Source organism: Ostrea edulis, chromosome 5 (assembly GCF_947568905.1).
Source record: "Ostrea edulis chromosome 5, xbOstEdul1.1, whole genome shotgun sequence".
NCBI classification, from domain to species: domain Eukaryota; kingdom Metazoa; phylum Mollusca; class Bivalvia; order Ostreida; family Ostreidae; genus Ostrea; species Ostrea edulis.
Window position 1 is genome coordinate 8,668,603 of NC_079168.1, and position 23,347 is coordinate 8,691,949.

The window sequence follows — 23,347 nt, forward strand, 5'->3', positions numbered from 1 at the left end:
TTGTGACAGCAACAGAAGATGAAATTCAATTAATTCTTCAAAGTAGGGACAGCAAGAACATAAAAAAATATTTGTTCATTTTCTAGAATCAATTGTATAAGATGAAGTTTACTTATTTTTAATTTGTTCGTGTTAAAGCTGTTATACGCAAGTCACATGATTCTTGGTCTGCTGATTTGTTTACATAATGGCGAGGTTTACTGATTTGACTGATGATGAAATATGGAATTTATTAAGAGCAGAGCAGATACACGAAAAATATAATTATCAATTAGGATATTGGGTATGTTTTCTTTTAAACTAGTGGAATCAGTGATAAATGTACACAATCACACTGTCCCATTTAAAGTCAACAAACCATGTGCACCTAGTAAAAACAACCTAAAAAATGAAGGTGTATAACAAAACAGTTATTAACTGGGTCCTCGGACAACAGCTGTTTTGTTTGACCCTCGAACGGATCGGTTGTCTGAAGCCGTAGACCCATTCTCGGGTCAAACAAAACAGCTGTTGTCCTCGAACCCAGTCAATAACTGTATAATATTTGTTGACTTTAAACGGGACAGTGTGATTGTGTACTGAAATATACTTTCACTTCCGCAGCAACTAAAGTCGACATAAAACTTTATCCATTTCAAGAATGCCTTTTGTTGGTATGCTTGGCACATGGGTTCAAACCACAAACATAAACTTCAGTCACTATAAAAACCAATAATTCATTATCAAAACAAAAAACAAAAAAAACAACAACCCAAAAGTGGACATCTTGGCAAGTTACTGACCATTAAATATCACTGCCATCTATACACAAATTTTCAAAATTGCGGGAAATTTAAATGGGTAAAACTTCAATTCGACTTTAGTCTCCCATGGCCAAGAGTTTAGGCAATAGTTGGAGGAGGAAAATCAAGAAATAATGATTGTACAAATCATTAAAAAACAACAATTGCTGATTCATTCTGTTTATTGTTTCTTTGATTTGTGGATAGGAGAAAAAGAAACATGAATTTTTCATCATATAGACAACACATTCTTCTGATCAACAATATTCTGATATGTAAAACGTTTCGATGTGAATTTAAATGTGAAGCCCAGTGCAAGAGAACTGTGGAGTATTGCTTTTAATGTTTATACAATGACCTTTAGCAAAGGCCAGCAAAATATTTTCCTCTGATTTTTTCCCCCTCATATCATTATTACTGCACATCAGAAACCCAGAATCAATTTATTTCCACAAGCAATTTAATAGGAAAATATCAATCTTCAATAATCTGACAACTATTTACTTTTCAGTTTACAACAATAATGAAGGGGAAAAAATGAAGCAACCGATAGGATTTCTAACGACAGTCTAAATAATCTGAATAGCACACTGAAGACTTTTGAGAAAGTAATTTCTAATGATGCATTTGAAATCAAGCAAATTCCAGACATGAAACATTTATGTCAATACAAAATGGCAGCAAAGAATTTTAAGCGACCTTTGTTTTCAAAATATACATCCATTTTCAGAGGTCACTGTGCTTTCAAAATATATATCCATTTTTAAAGATTACTAGAGGCACTTTGAAGACTGAGGTTTGGCAGTGGCCTTAAAACATTGACAGTGCTGATGCATTCAAATGACAGAAATGTGGAACATCCAAGAACAGGGTTCCTCAAAGAATCATCAACGATATAATTCAACTCCTTAAAACGGTGAAAATTCATGTAAAAAGTCTACCAAAAGAACAAGATAGGACAACTTAAAAAAAAAAAAAAAATCATCCCTTTTCACAAAATTGGGCATTGATGAAAACACTAAAAATTCCATATACTGATTGGGTGTATTTTGTGGGAATTCAAATCCAGTGCCAATATGTAAACCCTCATCATGAACTTATCACACAACGTAGGTGCCATAAAATGCCCTGTATCATATATAATACCAGGATGGGCTCTATTGGTGTCAGTATCTAAAATCAAACAAGATAACGATTTAACAGAGATAAGCAACTCCTAGGGTGGCATGTTTACTGCTTAAAATATAAGAAGGTCCCACCTATTAATCGTTAATTCCTATTCATTGGTTTGATGAATTGAGGCCGATTTAATTTTCATTGCAGCTAGCCTATGGGCTAAGTATGCATGGTGGCTGATTTGTGCCATTTTACTATGCCCCCCCCCCCCCCCCCCCCCCCCGTTATTTTGATTGTATCTTGCTTAATGTCTCGCTTGACAATTTTTCACTCATATGGAGACGTCACCAAGACCGGTGAAGGGCTTCAAAATTAGGCCTATGCTCAGTGTTTACGGCCATTGAGCAGGGAGGGTTCTTTAGAGTGCCGCATCTACTGTGACATCCGTTTGTAAGGTCATCTCTGAGGACCCGTGACATTCACACCTGATGCCGAGCATTTGACGATGAAACTGTCACTACCAGTTTTAACGACTTAGGTCTGTCGTGGCCGGGATTCAAACCCCGACCTTCCGCATGCGGGGCGAACGCTCTAACCTCTCGGCCACCATGGCGGTTAGTAGTTAATTTTATCATTTTGGTTTATTTTCATTATTTTGGGATAAAAGTTGCTGTAAATATGGTTATTTACGCTATGGGTTGAGTACACATTTTTCCATGTCCAACATTACGCATCTGGGAAAAATACACAATAACTGAATACAATATATCAAATATTTATAACTAAACGCAATGGAGGAAATTTACGCGCTTATTGTGTGATCATGTAATTAGTGTAAATTTCTCCCACGCGTAAATAACCACTTTTACATTAGTTGCCTTTTAGCTTCTACATAATAATAGATGATAAATTGTAGAATGGCACAAATCAGCCACCATACCTAGCCGCTACGATCTTGAACGCAACCCCGATATGAAATTTCAATAGAATTACATTTGCTGCTTTCTTCGCATTGCTTGGCAACCATATTCTGTTTAACATGTAATTTTGGCACGCTGGAAATATAGCTGTTTTCATGATGAGGAAAATTTAAAAGTAAAAGTGCTAAGATTTCTACTCCTATAAATGTCACACATGTTTAAATAAAAACCACACCAAAAAATAATCCAGATTTCTACTACTTTTTTGAGAAAAATCAGCAAAATATTCCCAATGCTAAATTAATCTGATAAATGGTAGTTGCTTTGACCAATAAAAATTTTGTTTTTCTTTAATGTTAACCCTCTCCCAGGAAATAAATATAAAGGGGAAGGGGGGGGGGGGCGCTAATATGTATCCTACCTTGTCCGTTTCATATGCAATATTTGAAACTTGGAATTCTTAGGGAACAAAAACAAAATCCTTTTCGAGCCATATCTTGTAATTCTAAATTTTGCATCACAAAATCACTCATTATACTAAATTTTCTGTTTTCTTTTCAACAAATGTTTTACCTTTAAAAGATATGTATGATATAAATAATGATGATGTCACTGAACGTCACAGGAAGTCAAATTATGATCCCTCCACGTATCACTTTTTCAGTGAATGTGCATGTACAGAGATGTGGATTTCATAGTGTCTAATTATTACTACTGAACACAAAATAATTATAACAAATCCATCGTAAATACTGAAAAAAATTACAATAGATTTCTCTTTGTTTGACACAACGGTTTTGGTTTTCAGATGAACTTCGATAACATTTGCCCTTTTTGGATGTTCTAATAGAAAGTGTGAATGCTACGTAACATAAATTTACATTATTTACCCATAATCTACACATTGTATTTTCTCTGAATAATGCTTGAATTCTAACTGATAACAACAGTGTAACGTGTGTATGTATGAGTGCACACATGTGAGAGTTTTTGAAACTTTTACACATCACTAATAAAATGAAGTTTGTTTTTATTACAAATTTATATAAGAAAAACACATTTCACTCTATTCAAAACACAGTGCATTTCATTTTCCAACCAATTGTTTGATTTTGCAACAATTATTAGAAAATATATCAAATTTATTTGATTGTCAAGACATTTTTGCAAACAAAACACACATCTGATATTAAAAATATCCTGTATTTACATTTTTTGTAGCACTCTAACTTACACAACACGAGAAACCGGGTAAAAACCTTAAAAAATTAATCTTGAATAACGCTTCATAAATGGACATCATTTTCTGAGTTGCTGTTCTTGAGTATAAATAGAATTGCACTTCAGATTTCATTGTTGTGAGCATTTTCCTAGGTGCGTCTTGGCTCCAGTTTATAAGAAAGTTGAGTCAGAACTCGTTGATTGTCTATTACTTGTAAATTTCTGAAAATACATAAACAGATACTACAAGTTATTATTAGGAGATTCATTAAGGAATGTACACGAATAATAAACAGATACTATAAGTTATCGCTAGGAGATTCATTAAGGAACTCTTTTCTTTCTATTTGCTGACTTATGTACAAATACTATACTAACCTAATGTAGTTTTGAACCTCTGTTGAAGATTTGACAGTTGTTGGGGGTTCTAAATCTGAAATTTTATGAAATTCAAATCAATTGGCAATAAAAATTGGTAATACATACATTGTTTATACATCTTTAATTCAGAAAATTCAGTGTGTGTGTGCATGCGTATGTGTGTGCATGTGTTTGGTGGTGGTGGTGTGTGTTAAACTATAGTGGTATTCATGGTTTTAAATAATTGCTGAAAAGTTGAACATTACTGGTCACCATTAACAAGGACAATAAAACTATCTTGTCATTATAAAAGCAACAAAATCAGGGGAAATTACTCCATCTTCGAACACCATTAATACAATACCTAGTCTGCGACTCCGACAAATGCGTACATTCCTCATGGTTTGAGCTATCATGTGCTGCAAAAAAAGAAAACCAAACAAACAGATAAAAGACTATAGGTAATACAAATGAGTACCCAGTCATTAACAATTAGCCAGATAACTTGTACTAATTGAACAGTTGAAACCACAGCTTTAATACACATCAAATGTGATGATTTCAAGCATGGCTGGGGAGTTTCTATAACAAGTTATTTTGTGATGCGAAAAATCAAACCCTGCTTACCATTTTCTCAAAGTTGACAAGTCCATCGAAGTACGTCTTGTTACCATCATGAGTAAACGTCAAGTCTACAATGGAAAGTTGATGAATTAATCTAGTGTCCTCAATAAGTTTACAAAACTCGGCAATAAATAAAGGCAAGGTTAACAAGTGTGTTTGTGGAACACTATGCCCCCAACCAATTGTGGCATATTTGACCTTTGACCCTGACACAAGATATTGAGCTTTGGAGTCCATCATGAGTTGATTTTATGTGGGAAAAAAAGGGGGTTCTTTATTTATTATTTTCTTTATTTTGGTCAGGGACAAGGCCATCGTTGCACACCAAGTCTTAGCCATTGTCTCCGTTCACACTACGTCAAAGCTGTGGTTGGTTGTATGATTAAAAAAGCCCTCCACTTTATGAATAACCAATCGGGGAGTTCCCTTAATTTTTTGGATGAAAAAAAAAAACCCCACTTCAAAATCATTGCATGGCTTGTGGTAAAATAATCCAATGATTACCGATTCGGAAAAACTGACAAAATAGCCAATCAAAATACAGGGCCCTACCTGTCATGAAATATTTGCCTTCTTTTATACTTGACCCCTCTCTATAGATAAAATCTGTTTTATCACTATAGGTAGAGTAGGTACTCGCAGACTCAGTGAGTGTGGCTAGTGACAGTGGGACAAGGTTTACTGAGTTCCTGACTGAAATATTAAACTCCTCGGGCAAGATTTTCCTCGAAAATGATTTACTCCTTGTGCTTAATCCTAGAAATCAAGTTGTTTTTTTAAAAAAAAAGTTACTCCCAATAAATAATACATGAATTGTAAAAATCATAACACCAGTACAGCCAACGGTACACAATACGCCCGTGAAAAGCTAATATAGGGTGTTTTTCTTACACCATGATTTATAGAACTTGGCTTCAGGTAGTATCAGCAATCATCAGGGTGTGACATACTTTCTTTGCATCGTAAAAACAAACAAATCATGTACTCTCTATGTAATATTTTTACTTGGCATATAATAAGGTGTATGTGTACCAATTCCCAACAGTTCAGTCTGTATTATTACGACCTTGACCCTTGACCTTGAGAAACAATAGGCATCCTCCACTTGGAATAAGGTGTCTATGTACCAAGTTTGACAGTCCTAGCCCCAACAGTTTGGTCTGTATACTGCTTACAAGGTTTTCCTACTAAGTGATACTGCAACCTTGACCTTGAAAAACAATAGGCACCTTCCGCACATCATGGTGATAAAATGTACCAAGTTGCAATATCCTGGAGCTTAAGGTTTGGTCTGTATCCTGCCTACAAGCTTTTTCTACTAAGTGGTACTGTGACCTTGACCTTGAAAAACATTAGGCATCTTCCTCTCATCATGGTGATCACACAAGGTCTAGACAGACAGACAGACGGATGGTGCCATACCATAATACGTCTCGTCTTCGACGGGCATATAAAAATGATAATCATGAAAATGTTGACATAAGTCAAGGAGCAGAAAGTGTCAAATAAATGACATCATAATGGAAGACATTTTGGTTATGCGAGATAGGCTTATCTTGTGGGTTTCTCACATGGGAAGTTCTGGGCAATAATTACTGGTACATGTGTAGTTAAGACCAAGGTCAATGTTGAAGATATCTAAAGTGACATTTCAAAAACAATATGCCCGATTTCACTAATTTTCATAGATATTATTTGTAATGTTGAAATACAAATGTCTCTTTATCGCAAAAAGCTTAGTCTACTCAAATATTGAATAAATCGGTAAAATGCGAAACCTTTCATTAGAAGTGGCATAAATGGAATGATAGGTGGGGTGAACTTGGAGACAGACAGTCGATATACTCGATGATTCCGCGAAGGATCCATCAATGTCTCAAAGTCTGCAAACATCTTCTTAAACTTCCCTGGCAGTTTCTGTAATAGATGTCAATATTCCTACAGTAATGACATTTCTGTCGCAGTCAAGTGTTCCCTAATTATGCTGACAATTTCATATTTAGGAGAAATAACACATCATCACACTATCTCAAAAGGAAGTGCATGTAGATGCAAAAATAAAATGGGAAATATCTTCTGTCCTTTTTAAAATTCATCATATGTTGGGTTGGTACCATGGATTGATTGATTGTTTTGCTGTTTTCCACCACACTCAACAATTTTTCAGTTATCTGGTGGTGCCCCGTTTTTATTGGTGGAAGAGAGAACCCAGATACAATGTACCTGGGAAGAGACCACCAATCTTCTGAAAGTAAACTGGGAAACTTTCTCACTTACCGGTGCAAGCGGGATTCAAACCCGCGCCAACCAGAGGAGGTACCATGGAACAAGGTATCTAGCTGGCAATTTATAGATGACATGCATGTTATGAGATTGATCACTGTTTGTTATCTTCACCTTTCATGCATTTGAGTACCACTGTGAGGTTCTATTTTTTTTTTTAATGTTTTTAAACTAAAACTGCAAATTTTTGCTAAATGAGACAAAATTGTTAATTTCCAACGCAACAACTTAATCACACAAAAGCATCATTATTCAGGGCAATTCTGATTGGTGTGTTACACCTCCTTAACGATGAAATAACGGAGACATTTCTATACATACAGCATTTCATCAGTCACTCCTCTATTGCAATACTATCAAATATATGTCTGTCAAACATAGTTACCTCCCATGTCTGAGACAGCCTGCTGACAGCAATGTTACTGAGTCCCATTACTATGGCAAAGAATGAATGCAAGTTCTGGAATTCTTTACAGCTGAAAATAGAGACATCAGAATGTGTTACTGAATTATGTCTGAATATTTAGTACTATACTGTCTATTCCTGTTAAACAGGTCAAGGTCACACAAGGGGCAGGGGAGAGGTACTCTGACATATGATAAGCCTACCATAAATGTGGGTCTCTTTCACGCATTGATAACCTATCCTTAAAGGTAATGGAAACCATTTTTTCAATACATGAAAACTACAAAAAATTTCAAGCATGCAAAACACTAGAAAATATTTTGCATATTGACACAGCCTATAGAAAATGGCCAAATTATTTGGCAATTGTGACTTCAAAATTGTCACTCCGAAATAACATCCAGCAAGAAATGATTTGAGTTTATAATTAGCTTTAATGGCAGTAATAACATAGACACTCCACATCCTATAAGTACTATAGTAGTTTTCTTCAAGAACCACCTAAACACATATACATATATTTTAAATTGTCTTCCATGGGTACTAAGTACTTGTACATATAACTGGAACAGGGAACATCTCAGTTAAAATGAAGCTTTGATTTACAGAACAGTGCACATCTCAGTTAAAATGAAGCTTTGATTTACAGAACAGGCACATCTCAGTTAAAATGAAGCTTTGATTTACAGAACAGGCAACATCTCAGTTAAAATGAAGCTTTGATTTACAGAACAGCCCACATCTCAGTTAAAATGAAGCTTTGATTTACAGAACAGCCCACATCTCAGTTAAAATGAAGCTTTGATTTACAGAACAGGCAACATCTCAGTTAAAATGAAGCTTTGATTTACAGAACAGCCAACATCTCAGTTAAAATGAAGCTTTGATTTACAGAACAGGCAACATCTCAGTTAAAATGAAGCTTTGATTTACAGAACAGGCAACATCTCAGTTAAAATGAAGCTTTGATTTACAGAACAGGCAACATCTCAGTTAAAATGAAGCTTTGATTTACAGAACAGTGCACATCACAGTTAGAATGAAGCCTTTATCTACTGCTTTTGAAAATTTTACTTTGTTTATCTAAATACTGAATATTGATCAACAATTTTCTATTTGACTATTTTTATTAAACTGTACACTTACTGTGCTGCGACTTTGATAAATTTGCGTAGAAGCTGGACTCTTTTCCCCACATTTTGAGCCAGAACCATTTCCGTGACAACCCAGTATTGCACTTCATTAAATCTCCGTAGAAACAAATCCAAGTTTGCGGTTATTTTGTTGAAATTGGATCTTCCTAATACTTGATATATTAACTCATACTGAAAAATAAAATACGAGATTGTCATAACTTTACGAAAAAGAGTCTAAAATATCATACACAACGTAGAGGCCCATAATGCTAAAATTTTCAAAGCTTTATTGAATGTTCATTGCAAATGTGTATCATTTGTGGATAATGTTCTCTGTATCTCTCTTGATTTGCTAATATCTATCTCCACTGGGTTTTACGACAATTGTTGGGAATGCTCCAACAGGGAGAAATTTTGTTATAAATGTACGACGGTTGTTCAATATGTAATGTGTATTGTACGATATCTCAAAAGCATTCGACTCAAATAGTGAAATGAACATTACATCCCTTCTAAGTATTCTCCGCGGTTTGAAATCTCTGAATCCATTTCTGAAATGCGTCACGGTATGCTGATTTAGGTAGACCTCTGAGACACTGACTGATGGCTGAATCAAGGGCTTGTCAGGACTGGTAACAACGACCAGATTAGAACTTTTTAAGTTTTGGGAAAAGGAAAAGGTCGCATGGGGCTAGATCTGGAGAGTATGGTGGGTGTGGCAAGACGGTAATAACCTCCTCTGACTTCAAAAATTGCTTCACAAGCTCAGATGTATGTGATGGAGCATTATTATGAAGTATATGAACATGCCTAAATTCTGACACAAGGCATCATTTATAATAATATTTCTTGAGCTTTATTAGTATAACATTTCGGTAATACCGACCTGTAACACCTTTGCCCTTTGGCACCTGAATTTGTACCGCTATACCATCACATGAGAAGAATATGCTATAAAGAACCTTCTTTGTGCTTATGGTTCTTTTGGCAACTACAGGCCTTCTACCGTGTTTAGTTTAGCCATATTTTGTTTCCAATTTTTCTTACTGCTTTGAAATAGTGAACACGATTCATCACCAGTAACAATGTTTGCAAATTGTCTTTGATTGAATTTGGGAAACATTTTGACCAATTGCTTAGCGGTTTGTACTCGTACCCGTTTTTGGTCATCTGTCAATATATTCGGTATCCATCTGGCAGAAATCTTTTGTACTTTGAAAATATCCTTCAAAATAAAATGCACCCGCAATAGCGATATGGCAACAGCTTTGGCAATATCACGAATTGAGTATCTGCCATCACTTTTAATCATTTCCCTGACTTTTGAGACATTTGTCTTGCCTGTTGCAGTCACAGGTCAGCCAGATTTTGCTGCATCTTTGACGGACTCTGTGCCAGTCAGAAATTTCTTTCTCCACCTACGAACTGCCTCATAAGATACCTTATCAGACCCATAAACTTCCCCCAATTCAGTAAAAATCTGCATTACCGAAAGATAGAGATTTGTGCGAACTTTTATATAAGTTCATAAGGTACAATACACATTACATATTGAACAGCCCTCGTATATTAAACATGTGTATCAGAGTCTTCATATTTTGGTCTCCTTTACATAATCAGGGGCACCATCATGGCACCGATGCACCTCACGTCAATATATAGAGTTGGTTCATACAAATATTTGTCCCATAACCACAATATTAATTTTCAGAGCATTTTCTCCAACACAAGAACATAAAAACAAATGAACATCCCCCCACCCCCTTACAATGCTTACTTCTTGTACACATATAAACAGCTGCCAGTCGTGCAATGTCATATGATAAGCAATTTCTTTTGTGCTGAGGATTTCTAAAGTATTGGATGTTCCTATGGCTGGTCCTTCCTGTTCTGGGTGAGGAGTCTGTGATAGAAGCAGACGAATCATTCTACATCTCAGAAGCCAGCTGGATCTGGGTCAGTAAATGCACAAACAAAAGTATATCATAGCAGAAATTTAGAAAGGAGACTTGGAGGTACTTACTAAGGCATCTAAATGTTTTCTGGGGGAGATGAACAGGAGGCCATTTAAGCTGAGTCCTGTGGTAACACAGAGGTCTTCATCCTTATACAAAACCCTATCTACAAATCAACAGGAACAGAATAATTACTGGGGCAGTAACTTTTATAACATTACATGCACTTTTGAATGATATGTTGCTGGTGTTAATGTTAGGGTGAGTACAGTTACATATACCAGCACAGAGCCAGCAGAGCTCTTCCAGGTGGGGTGTGTGTGTTCCACTCCATTATCGTATTTTTTCAAGGGTCTAACCTGCACTAGGAACTAACATTTAGTGCATGTATTTCACAACTGGAAGTGCATAAAAATAGACAAATATATACATTTTTTACCACTCTCGAGGGAATCTGCACCCCTGCACCCCTTATCTGTGTCAGACTAAAACTACCAACCTCGAGGGAATCTGGACCCCCCCCCCCCCCCATCTGTGTCAGGCTAAAACTACCAATCTCGAGAGAATATCTATAATAAATTCTCAAATCTGATTGGCAGCACTGTTTACTGCAATAATGACCTCCTAAATCACTGTAAGTGCACAATATTGACTGGTCATTACTATTAATGACGCTGAATTTGACCACTAACGAATTGATTAGAAATAACATTGTAAAAGCAATGATTATGTCAAGTGAATCAAACCCCATACTGATTGCCCCTTTGCTTGTTAAACAGACACTACATTATAATTTATAGCACAATGTGCGTCATGTCTAGATCTCTATTGTAAAACACTATGTCTAGATCTCTATTGTAAAACACTATGTTTAGATCTCTATTGTAAAACACTATGTAGGGCCGAGATGGTTTGAAGATCATTATATGTAACATTAGGGGGTAGGACTTTTATCATACCTCCAGACGACTTAATTTCACACAGCACCAGTTCCTCCGAGCCCAGCCCGAGTTTTTCCCGAGCATACTCAATAAGTGTGTGTACGGACGAGTTCATTGGTAGACGTAGGGTGCTGTAAGTGTGATCAGCACAATATATCTTCACTATATCTACAACAAACACATACAATTCTTTATAAGACAAACACATACAATATATTATCAGATAAACAAACACACACAATATCAGACAAACAAACACGTACAATATCAGACAAACAAACACATACAATATCAGATAAACACACACATACAATATCAGACAAACACATACAATATCAGACAAACAAACACATACAATATCAGACAAATACACACATACAATATCAGACAAACAAATACATACAATATCAGACAAACAAACACATACAATATCAGACAAACAAACACATACAATATCAGACAAACACATACAATATCAGACAAACACATACAATATCAGACAGACAAACACATACAATATCAGACAGACAAACACATACAATATCAGACAGACAAACACATACAATATCAGACAGACAAACACATACAATATCAGACAAACAAACACATACAATATCAGACAATACAATATCAGACAAACAAACACATACAATATCAGACAAACAAACACATACAATATCAGACAGACAAACACATGCAATATCAAACAAACAAACACGTACAATATCAGACAAACACATACAATATCAGACAGACAAACACGTACAATATCAGACAAACAAACACGTACAATATCAGACAAACACATACAATATCAGATAAACAAACACATACAATATCAGACAAACACATACAATATCAGACAAACACATACAATATCAGATAAACACATACAATATCAGACAAACAAACACGTACAATATCAGACAAACAAACACATACAATATCAGACAAACAAACACGTACAATATCAGACAAACAAACACATACAATATCAGACAAACAAACACGTACAATATCAGACAAACAAACATGTACAATATCAGACAAACAAATACATAGTATATATTATAATCACACAAACAAACACATACAATACAATATCGGAAAAAGTTTTACAAATATTACAAATTCTTACACTGATCCAACTATCAAGCTTTCATTTCAGAGTGAAATCATTGCATTTTGATTCTGATGCTATCCAAAATAACTTACTCTCGTCTGTAGCTTTAATGGGCTGCTTTTTATTAATACTGTCTATGTACAATTCATTGGCCATTTTCTTTGTTAACATTACACTGGGAGAAATTCTTCTTTTCCCAACCTCAGGTTTTTCTATATACTGAAAGCTGAAAATGAAACAAAACATTTTGATACTTCCCACGTAATGTGCAGCTAATGTTACAGGTTAAGGAGTTGAGGGGATTTTTAATTAACAATATTTTATTCCGAGAAAACTGAGTGGGATAAAGCATCATGTAGCACTTACTGTTAACCAAGTCCTCCCATATTTGTAAAATGATGCCACCAAGTAAAGATAGAATTACCCTTTTGTTAACACATACAGAGTTACCCTCTTGTTAACACATACAGAGTTACCCTCTTGTTAACAGAGAAACCTCCATCTTGTTAACAGATACAAAGTTACCCTCTTGTTAATACATACAGAATTACCCTCTTGTTAACACATACAGAATTACCCTCTTATTAACAGAGACACCTCCATCTTGTTAACACATAGTTACCCTCTTGTTAACAGATACAGAATTACCCTCTTGTTAACAGAGAGACCTTCAGCTTGTTCACACATACAGAGTTACCTTCTTGTTAACACATACAGAATTACTCTCTTGCTCACAAGAATCTTTCTACTTACCCCTTCACACATGACATCATGCTCTCTAATACTGCAAGTTCTGAAGCAAGGGAGGGAAATGAAGCACAATCTTCATCCACGTAACTGTGTAGTTCCTAGAAAAGTCAAAGTACTGAAAGTACTGTAAAGTTCCTAAAAAAAACATCAACTACAAACATTATACAATAATCATTCACATAACTGTGTTGTTCCCAGGACCTCGAAAGACCTTGCTCCAAAAGTCCTTGTCTCAAGGAATATTTGTAATCAATTTCTGATGAAAGCTTTAGGAGATATGAGCTCAGATGGATGTACAGACGATCAGACAAACATGATGTTTGTAATCAATTTCTGATGAAAGCTTTAGGAGATATGAGCTCAGATGGATGCACAGACGATCAGACAAACATGATGCACGTACAGACGATCAGACAAACATGATGCACGTACAGACGATCAGACAAACATGATGCACGTACAGACGATCAGACAAACATGATGCACGTACAGACGATCAGACAAACAGGATGCACGTACAGACGATCAGACAAACAGGATGCACGTACAGACGATCAGACAAACAGGATGCACGTACAGACGATCAGACAAACATGATGCACGTACAGACGATCAGACAAACATGATGCACGTACAGACGATCAGACAAACATGATGCACGTACAGACGATCAGACAAACATGATGCACGTACAGACGATCAGACAAACAGGATGGTGACTATATGCTGACATAAAAATAGAAGATATCTCATAAATTATATAAGGTATCTTTATAGAGGAATAAATATAAATATGGCATGACATATAAATGCATCATATGAAACAGAGATGCTTTAGAATAAAACAGACAATTTAATAACAAATAATTAAACAATGCTGTCCCTACTGTCAAGAACATTTCTATTTTTAAACTTCAAATTTAGGAATATTGATGAATAATTTAATTCTTATTGTATCCTTGTCTCTGATTGGTCAAATTTCAATTGAGGAACGCAAGTTATTTTTGTATAACCTGGTTTGGTATGGGGACACATCCCCTTGAAAACCAGATGTCGGAACTATTTTTTTCTCTCTCTCTAAATTTACATCACAGCACTGTTTTCAGCCTTCTATGGAATAGAAAGTCAACGTGCACAATAAGATACTTCGGTTTGATACACATCTTGTTTTCTCGTTGTCAATATTAGCATCTATTTGTACGCAAGTCACTGTTGTAAAACATCTTTCTTTGTATGTATGGTCGAATAATAGATTAAAACAAAGATATTATATTCGAATCAATGATTTGTCAAGTAAGCATTACCCTGTTCATTTTGAAATACATTTCTCACTGGGGAAAAGGAGGGGTTGGGTGCGTTGTTTCATTGCTTGATCAGTCTTTCAACAAAGCAAACAAAAATTCATGCGTCACATTTTATCACATGACATCAGACACATTGACATGTGGATCGCAATTTGTCACTTGCTTATATATTTTCTTGTGTCGGATTTACTATTAGCGACAACATTGCATACAAGGGTAAGTTTTCATATAGTAGAAGTTTTCACAGAGTTGAAAGTCGTAAATTATTGCTTTTTTTAATATTTGAAGATTTATTTTGGGTAGGCCAAACAATGCAATTTCCCATATTTTCTCAATCTGTCGGAGATGAGCGACTTTAAAAGTCGATCTCTATCTCTAAAGGGCAGCGAAATACGCATTGCTTGCATAGTCTACACATATTTTCTATCATGATAAACTTCACTTTCGATGTACAATATTTTGATAAATGGCTAGGCTCCGTAGAACTAAGATTAAAGATGGCGACCTTCGGCTTCACAGCTAGATGCTTTGTGTCGCTGTTCCTAAGTGAATCATTGTGCGGCTTAGTTGACTTGTATTTTTCCGAGTTTATGTACATTTTGATAAACAAAGGTTAGCATCTTTGTCTCTTGCATTAAATTAAATTCTGGGGCAAGTTATACGAGTATAACCTGGTTTGGGTCAGTTTACGCTTTTTTATAATCCACTTTGCGGATTATAAAGCATAAACTGACCCAAACCAGGTTATACTCATATAATTTGCCCCAGAACTAAAGTAATTCCTTAAATGGTTTATATCATTACACAAGATGGATACAGCCCTATACCGACCTGTAAGAACGTTTGGGTTTGTTCATCTTCGTTGAAGATGTCCTGTGCCAGGTTGTTCCATTCCTGTACAAACTGTATAACACTCCTTTTTTGTGTCACTCCATAATCTCCAGCATCCTGTTCTTCTGTCTTTAGAGACTTGGCGTCATAACTTATACGGTGTTAGGAAAAATTACTTCACAGGAACTACACTTAAACATCCAGAATTTGTACTGTGTTACAGAAAATTACTTCACGGAAACTACTCTTACACGACTCAGAACTTGTACTGTGTTAGAAAAAATTACTTCCTGCACGACTCAGAACTTGTTCAGTATACTTCACAGAAACTTTACTTACATGACTCTGAGACATGGTGAAATAATTTGCACAGTGTAAGGCCGAAAAAGAATTGAAAAACAAATCATGTGGTACCTTTTGAACGGATGCGGCAGGACCTGAGAAACTATTGATTAATTTTTTTTGGCCTAAGGGAAAAGTGCTTCACAGAAAGTAAATTCAACTTTAAATTCATAAGAAGAGGAACTAAATAGAGGAATTTCTAGTTCCAAATGATCCAAGTCATGACTAGTTATTGCTTATATTGATTCAGAGAGAGAAAGAAAATAACTTAAAGATCTGTTTTGTTTATTTTAGATATAACAGAGTTTAGACTAAAACAAGATTAGTTTGAGAAATGTTAGGCCTCTAAGCATGGTCAAGTTCAAATACAGCAATTTGACATTGACCTTAATGAATGACCTTAACCTTAAGATGTCATTGCATTGACCTTTAAGTTCACCAACTACGAAATCTCTATCTTTCATTGTTAAAGAATTATACGACCAATGTTAAATTTGCAGACAAAGAGACATACTTTCTGATCTATGATCTAGTCGAGGAAAACAATGATACTTTCAGTTAGTTTTCGAGTCTTTTTTTCTCTTAATGTGAATACCATATGCGCATTTACACTGTACCGTATATACACGCCTATAAGTTGGATTTTTTGGAGTTAAATTTTGATCCCAAACTCTATGTCCGACTTACAGGAGTGTCCAAAGAAGATTAGTATTTTTCTGAACGGCGTAATGTATAGCCTAGTATTTTTTAAACAACAAAAACAAGGACGAAATAAACAAAATAAAAACTGTTTAATTTGCTGAGAATAAAAAGTGAACTATCGATGTCATATCCCAAAATATCATAATAAGAGTATTGACATGAAATTGATTTGTTGGGGAAAAAATATCAAATATCGGCGCATTTCTCAAAATATTATTTGAAACACAGGTAAAAACATTAGAGCATTGATTTGAAATTGTCAACCAATTCTTGAAAAAAAGCAAGACTGACTTATAAATGGGTCAATGGCAATTCCCTCCAAAGTAACCTAAAACTATACAACTGACTTATAGGCGAATCGACTTATAGGCGAGTATATACGATTATTTCTTTAATAAAAGCACAGTTTGGTTTTACAAGATGCAAGGATCAGTACATTAAATGTGGTTTCAGTTTTATAAGGATACTATGAAAGCAAGGCTGGACAAAGCTTTTCTGTTGGCATAAATATCACATGTGTTAGCAGGAAGTCTTCCAGAAAACTGTCTGAAAATACAGCAAAATTCTCCATCAGAAATCTGTATTCCTAATCTCTACAATCAACTAAAGCATTGTGTGAGGTCTACCTGTGGTCTCCTCGGATTTGGTGTTGTCTAGTCTCGTCTCCAGCAGGTGCTCCAACATCTTCTCTGGAGTGCCGGCCATGACCGAATACCTGTAAAATAGCAAGACTCCGTGGTTAAAAAAATAATCTTATTTTCTTGTATACTGTCTGAAAATCTGTCAGGCTACTTCAAAGTGCAAATTGATACATATAGAGAATCTTTTGCATAGGAAACCATTTACCTGAGAAGGAATTCTTTTTTAAATCTGTCTCCAAACGCATGCAGACTTACTAGTTAATGAATTTCAGTAAAAACATGTATGTAGTTAAGATAAGTACCATTATGAGGTATGAGGCATTCTTACTTGTAGTTGGATTGCATAGTTCCGTCTGCTGCTTGTGATTTTGTGGGAATCTTTTCCAGGACCAAGACATCTTGACCATGTTCCTTTAATCTCACAGTGTTTGCCTCAACATCCTGGAGAAGGTCATTCAAGGAAAATATAAAAATTCAAATAACAAAAAAAACCTAACCCAGTTTATGTCAATCTCACTGATTGGACAACTGTAAATTTCCTAACAACCCTGTGTCCCACTCTTCAATCACCGTTCTTCCAATTCTTGGATATCTATTCTTAAAAAAATTGTTTTTGAATTTATCCATAACTGAAAATACACAATTTTTTTTACCCTCAATATCCTGTTAAAATCCTCTTTGTCAACTCTGAGGAAATGGCAATTGTCTTCCCGTAAAACAATGGTGGCTGCCCTGTAAATTAGAACGATGCAGAATGAATTGAAGATAACTGATTAATGACATCAAGAATTTTTGTTGTGGTGTTCGCTGTAATGGAAAATCTACCAGATTGAAATATCTACAACTCTAACGATGTTTCATAAATTAAATGAGCCGTTCCTAGTTTTTTTTTTTACAAATATGCAAAAGGTGACGCCACGTTTTTTCATTATGATGTTTTTTGAAAAACATTGTTGGATAAGATAAGCTAGGGTCTTTAATGTATTACAGATCATGAAACAGCTGATTCATAAGACATAACATTCTGAGAAAATGTTTATACATTGAATTCCCAGTTGTCTCCAAAGAGTAGATTTAATCTTTATTTTCAAACATTCATATGTATATTCTAAACCTTTATCTATGACTATTATGAATAGATATGAATTAGAAGGTAGGGGTTTTCAACAAACAATTATTAATTAAGTCACAAGTAAAATACTATGAATGTTTCATGTCAGATTGAAAGTTTGAAAATGAAAATACACCAGGATATACCGGTATATGTTTCACTGTAGACGGGTAAATATTGATGTATTATAAATTTACCTTGGAGCATCATTAAGCAAAGCCAGCTTCCCAAAATCATCTCCTTCGTGAAGAGTGCAAACTGCTCCCTAAAAATATCAATACATTAATAGTATACTCTTAGCTTGTACTTTCATGAGAAAGATTTCGTTCCGATTTTTTTAAAAGTGAAACTTTAGTTGTGAATTTACTCAGTACTGTAACAACTGCACTGATTGAAAAAAATAGTACTGCCGCTTGCAAGAGTTATCTCTCTTGAAATGACCTAATGTGACAAGCAATTCTATCTGAAGGAGAGCAGTGCTCAGTTTTATTTCTTTGTTTTAATCCTTGGCCACAGAATGAATACAGACCTTGCCGTAAATGACGACATTGACTGAACCTTTCAGGATAATGTACCAAGATTTCCCTTCATCACCCTGGTTAAACACTGACAGCAAAAGAAAGAAATCGAATAAGACAGCACCCAATATATACAATTTATCATCAATTTGGGCAAATGATATTCATATTTTTCAATGAAATCAAAATGGCAAATCTGATATTTGACTTTAAATAGACATAGTTAATGTGAACCCACTGACAGTTAAAATGAATGCAATCTAATACATGTACGTATACATGGACACAAATAACATTTTAGCCTTTGCAATCTCTAATATGCGAGTTCAAATTTGCATTGCCATCAAGAGTTTTTTCCTAATTACAGGTATACAAGCCATTTCAATTCAAAATCAACATTAAAAAAAGCGAGCAATAGGATAAACTAAATCAATTTGAGTAAAATTGTTTGCATCAATTTTTTGGTCCTAGATAATATACATGTATATACATGTAGTTCTAGGTGCTATCCTCCGCAGTAGGAATACATACACACTGTGCCTGCCTTGGCGTGGGATTCGAACACGAGAACACTGGCTAACTCCCGCTTGACACTCGTGGAGAGATGAGAAAGAGCCTTGATGTGAAGCAATTCCTCGTAGATTATCTCAAGGTCATCCAAGGTCCTGTCTTGTGGCCTGAAAAATACAAATTATCGAAAGTTCATAAAATCACACCATTTATTCATAAATTACTGAGTTTCCGAGTTTTGTATAAGCATGTACATGTGTATTATGTGATTTTGATGCAGAAATCATTTACTATGATAATGGCATTCTGATTTATATGGAGGGAGCTCTATAATAAGAGTTTAATAGGACTTTAAAACTATTAGTATCCATTTCAGTATCTAAATGCAACATTAAATATTTTGATCTATGGATCCACACATTAAATATTTTGATCTGTGGGTCCACACATTGAATATTTTGATCTGTGGGTCTACACATTGAATATTTTGATCTGTGGGTCCACACATTGAATATTTTGATCTGTGGATCCATACAATGAATATTTTGATCTGTGGGTCCACACATTGAATATTTTGATCTATGGATCCATACATTGAATATTTTGATCTGTGGATCCATACAATGAATATTTTGATCTGTGGATCCACACATTGAATATTTTGATCTGTGGGTCCACACATTGAATATTTTGATCTGTGGGTCCACACATTGAATATTTTGATCTGTGGATCCATACAATGAATATTTTGATCTGTGGATCCACACATTGAATATTTTGATCTGTGGGTCCACACATTGAATATTTTGATCTGTGGATCCACACATTGAATATTTTGATCTGTGGGTCTACACATTGAATATTTTGATCTGTGTGTCCACACATTATTTTGATCTATGGATCCACACATTGAATATTTTGATCTGTGGGTCTACACATTGAATATTTTGATCTGTGGGTCTACACATTGAATATTTCATTTGAAGTGACATGTAAAAATAAATTTATCTGTGTGATCCGGCCGAGATGTCATCAAGAAATCTTATGAGACAATATACCTCCCCTGGGTATAGAATTATCTATATACATATCATTAAAACTCTCTATACAAAGATCTTTATGACAGAGTGGACATCATTTCATACTGAACAGCAAGGACCCCATCAAAATAAATGGAATTTTTCTGTTGAGTCTGATGCCTTTAGCATCCATGTTTTAATTCAACATTAAAGAAAACTTTGAATAGTCTTAAACATTATGTTTTTCAAAATTCCGCACATGTGAGTAACCCCCGTGAATATTGGGGTGCATTATTTTTACATGTCACTTCAAATGAAATATTGTACGTCTAGATTTATTCTGTCAGCACAATACACAGAAAATTTACTATATAATGTATCTAATTCTGATCAAATATCATTACAGGATATTTTCTAATGATCCCGTGTAATGACCTGAAATATATATGTGATGTCAATCTCTGATGTCTACTAAGTAAATAACAAATACATGTCCCTAAGGAATTTTTTCTTCAGTAAAATAGGATCATGATGTAACAGAGTATGTGAATATGTCAACCTTTCCCCACCCTTGATCTCTATATATAAGATTGTGTCCACATCGGTAATTATAATAAATTCTTTTATTTAGACAGGATAGCACAATTAGTACAAATGACTAGTTTACATTGTGGTCCTGTGTAAAACATATTCACAGACAGATAAATGAGAGAATCGAAAAATAGGTAACATAATATAAAATATATACATTAAATATACACACGATATCACTGGGAAAAACAAGAGGTACTGTGAGCAATGCTCACTAAGAATACCCCCTGCTTACCCCAATCTCCCAAAGGGTGTTGGTAATAGGTATAAACTACCTCTTTTCTGAGTGTAAAAAACAAATGGCATGACAAACCGAACCATATTGCTACTTCAATGTCCTGCAGTGCGCTTGACCTTTGACCTTTTGACCCCAAAATCGATAGGGAACATCTTCATCCCATGGGTAGTCCATATGTATGATATGGTGACTGTAGGTGGAAAGGATAACGCTTTAGAGCCCAGAAACCATATTGCTACTTCGATGTCCAGTGCGCTTGACCTTTGGACCCCAAAATCGGTAGGGAACATCTTCATCCCATGGGTAGTCCATATATATGATATGGTGACGGTAGGTGGAAAGAATAATGCTTTAGAGCCCGGAAACCATTGCGTCTACAGACGGACGGACGGACAGACAGACGGACATCCCGATTCCAGTATACCCCCCCCCCCACAACTTGTTGCGGGGGGTATAAAAATAAACATATACATATCTATAGATCACTTATTTGAGTATATGCTGCAAATATGCTGATTTAAAAGATGTAATAGAACCACGGCTTCTGACAGCTTCTTTATCATTAATTTATTTTTTCAATATTTCCAATTGTAAAAGGAAGGGAGAAAATGCAACAGACCAGACCAGACCTGAATCTCCAGTCAGGTGTTCTACCAACTGAGCTAACTGATCGAATCTGTCTGACTGCCACATTCATCCCTCCTTAAAAGTCTTCACACCTTATGGGCTGAATGATATTTTCACTTGTCTAAGTTCCAGGGGCTCATGTCTACAGCACCAAATGTAATATAGGAAAGGAGAAAATTTATGGATGGACGGTGATGGTCCCCCCTGCATTACTAGTCAGGTGCTCTAACCACTGAGCTATCTGGCCATTGGTGATCAATCTCGTCTGACCACCACATTCCTCCCTCCTTAAATGTCTTGGCCCTCAAAGACACACAGCCCAGATTCTTTTTGCCTCTAGCAGGACTTTCACCTGCAAGTCCAGGGGTGGTCAATGGTACTAAATGTTAATGGAAGGAAGAAAATGCAACAGACCAGGACCGAGATTCAAACCCAGGCCCCCTACATCTCCAGGACCGGGATTCAAACCCAGGCCCCCTGAATCTCCAGGACCGGGATTCAAACCCAGGCCCCCTGAATCTCCAGGACCGGGATTCAAACCCAGGCCCCCTGAATCTCCAGTCAGGTGCTCTACCGACATGATTAGTTTCTATCTCTACCCTGAAATCTGAGAAATCAATGACATTTTTAAAATTGTTACCATTTCACACCATAGGCAATGATTATGTCTGTGTAACAATTATTCACCTGAGCCACATTGAGTGACAAATGATATTAAAGGACAGTCAAGAGTTCTCAGTTCTAACCAAAAAGTGCACTGAACAACACCCCCCCCCCCCCCCCCCCTTATATGTGCATGTGCAAATATTTTCCTTGATGAATTCCTGTCGGTACGCAATTCTTATATCCTCTTACTGCCTGCTAATTCAGTGGCAATTTTTGTTGCAATTGAACTTTGAACTTGTCATTTCACCATCTCTACGTTAGAAATTGTTACACTCATGTATGGAGCTGGACATGATAGGTGCCAGTACTGAACAGGATTCAAAATGGAATCGCACTCAATGTAGTGTAACCTTGATAGGTGCCAGTACTGAACAGGATTCAAAATGGAATCGCACTCAATGTAGTGTAACCTTGATAGGTGCCAGTACTGAACAGGATTCAAAATGGAATCGCACTCAATGTAGTGTAACCTTGATAGGTGCCAGTACTGAACAGGATTCAAAATGGAATCGCACTCAATGTAGTGTAACCTTTCTCTTCAAATCTATCTTGGGTTTTTAACTTGTGATTTCATCTAAAACTAAAATTTTGTGTCCTTAAATTTGCATTAGAGTTTAAATTGCAATTTTT

The 23,347-nt window shown here is 35.6% G+C and overlaps 1 protein-coding gene across 1 annotated transcript in view; it reads right to left on the minus strand.

Moving 5' to 3' along the window:
* Window positions 1–946: 946 nt before the first annotated feature.
* LOC125649172 (rap guanine nucleotide exchange factor 4-like) overlaps window positions 947–23,347 on the minus strand; it is an 82,946-nt gene continuing 60,545 nt past the window's right edge. Inside the window, exons 10-29 of the mRNA XM_048876448.2 lie at window positions 19,598–19,743; window positions 19,078–19,154; window positions 18,746–18,813; window positions 18,091–18,169; window positions 17,766–17,878; window positions 17,423–17,511; window positions 17,264–17,342; window positions 15,753–15,903; window positions 13,621–13,715; window positions 12,960–13,093; window positions 11,763–11,912; window positions 10,872–10,969; window positions 10,626–10,751; window positions 8,859–9,037; window positions 7,692–7,782; window positions 6,802–6,940; window positions 5,027–5,091; window positions 4,764–4,818; window positions 4,418–4,472; window positions 947–4,261 (exon numbers count right to left, since the gene is read on the minus strand). Coding sequence (XP_048732405.2) covers window positions 4,189–4,261; window positions 4,418–4,472; window positions 4,764–4,818; window positions 5,027–5,091; window positions 6,802–6,940; window positions 7,692–7,782; window positions 8,859–9,037; window positions 10,626–10,751; window positions 10,872–10,969; window positions 11,763–11,912; window positions 12,960–13,093; window positions 13,621–13,715; window positions 15,753–15,903; window positions 17,264–17,342; window positions 17,423–17,511; window positions 17,766–17,878; window positions 18,091–18,169; window positions 18,746–18,813; window positions 19,078–19,154; window positions 19,598–19,743 — 2,062 coding nt within the window. The 3' untranslated portion in view covers window positions 947–4,188. The remainder of the gene's footprint in view (window positions 4,262–4,417; window positions 4,473–4,763; window positions 4,819–5,026; window positions 5,092–6,801; window positions 6,941–7,691; window positions 7,783–8,858; window positions 9,038–10,625; window positions 10,752–10,871; window positions 10,970–11,762; window positions 11,913–12,959; window positions 13,094–13,620; window positions 13,716–15,752; window positions 15,904–17,263; window positions 17,343–17,422; window positions 17,512–17,765; window positions 17,879–18,090; window positions 18,170–18,745; window positions 18,814–19,077; window positions 19,155–19,597; window positions 19,744–23,347) is intronic.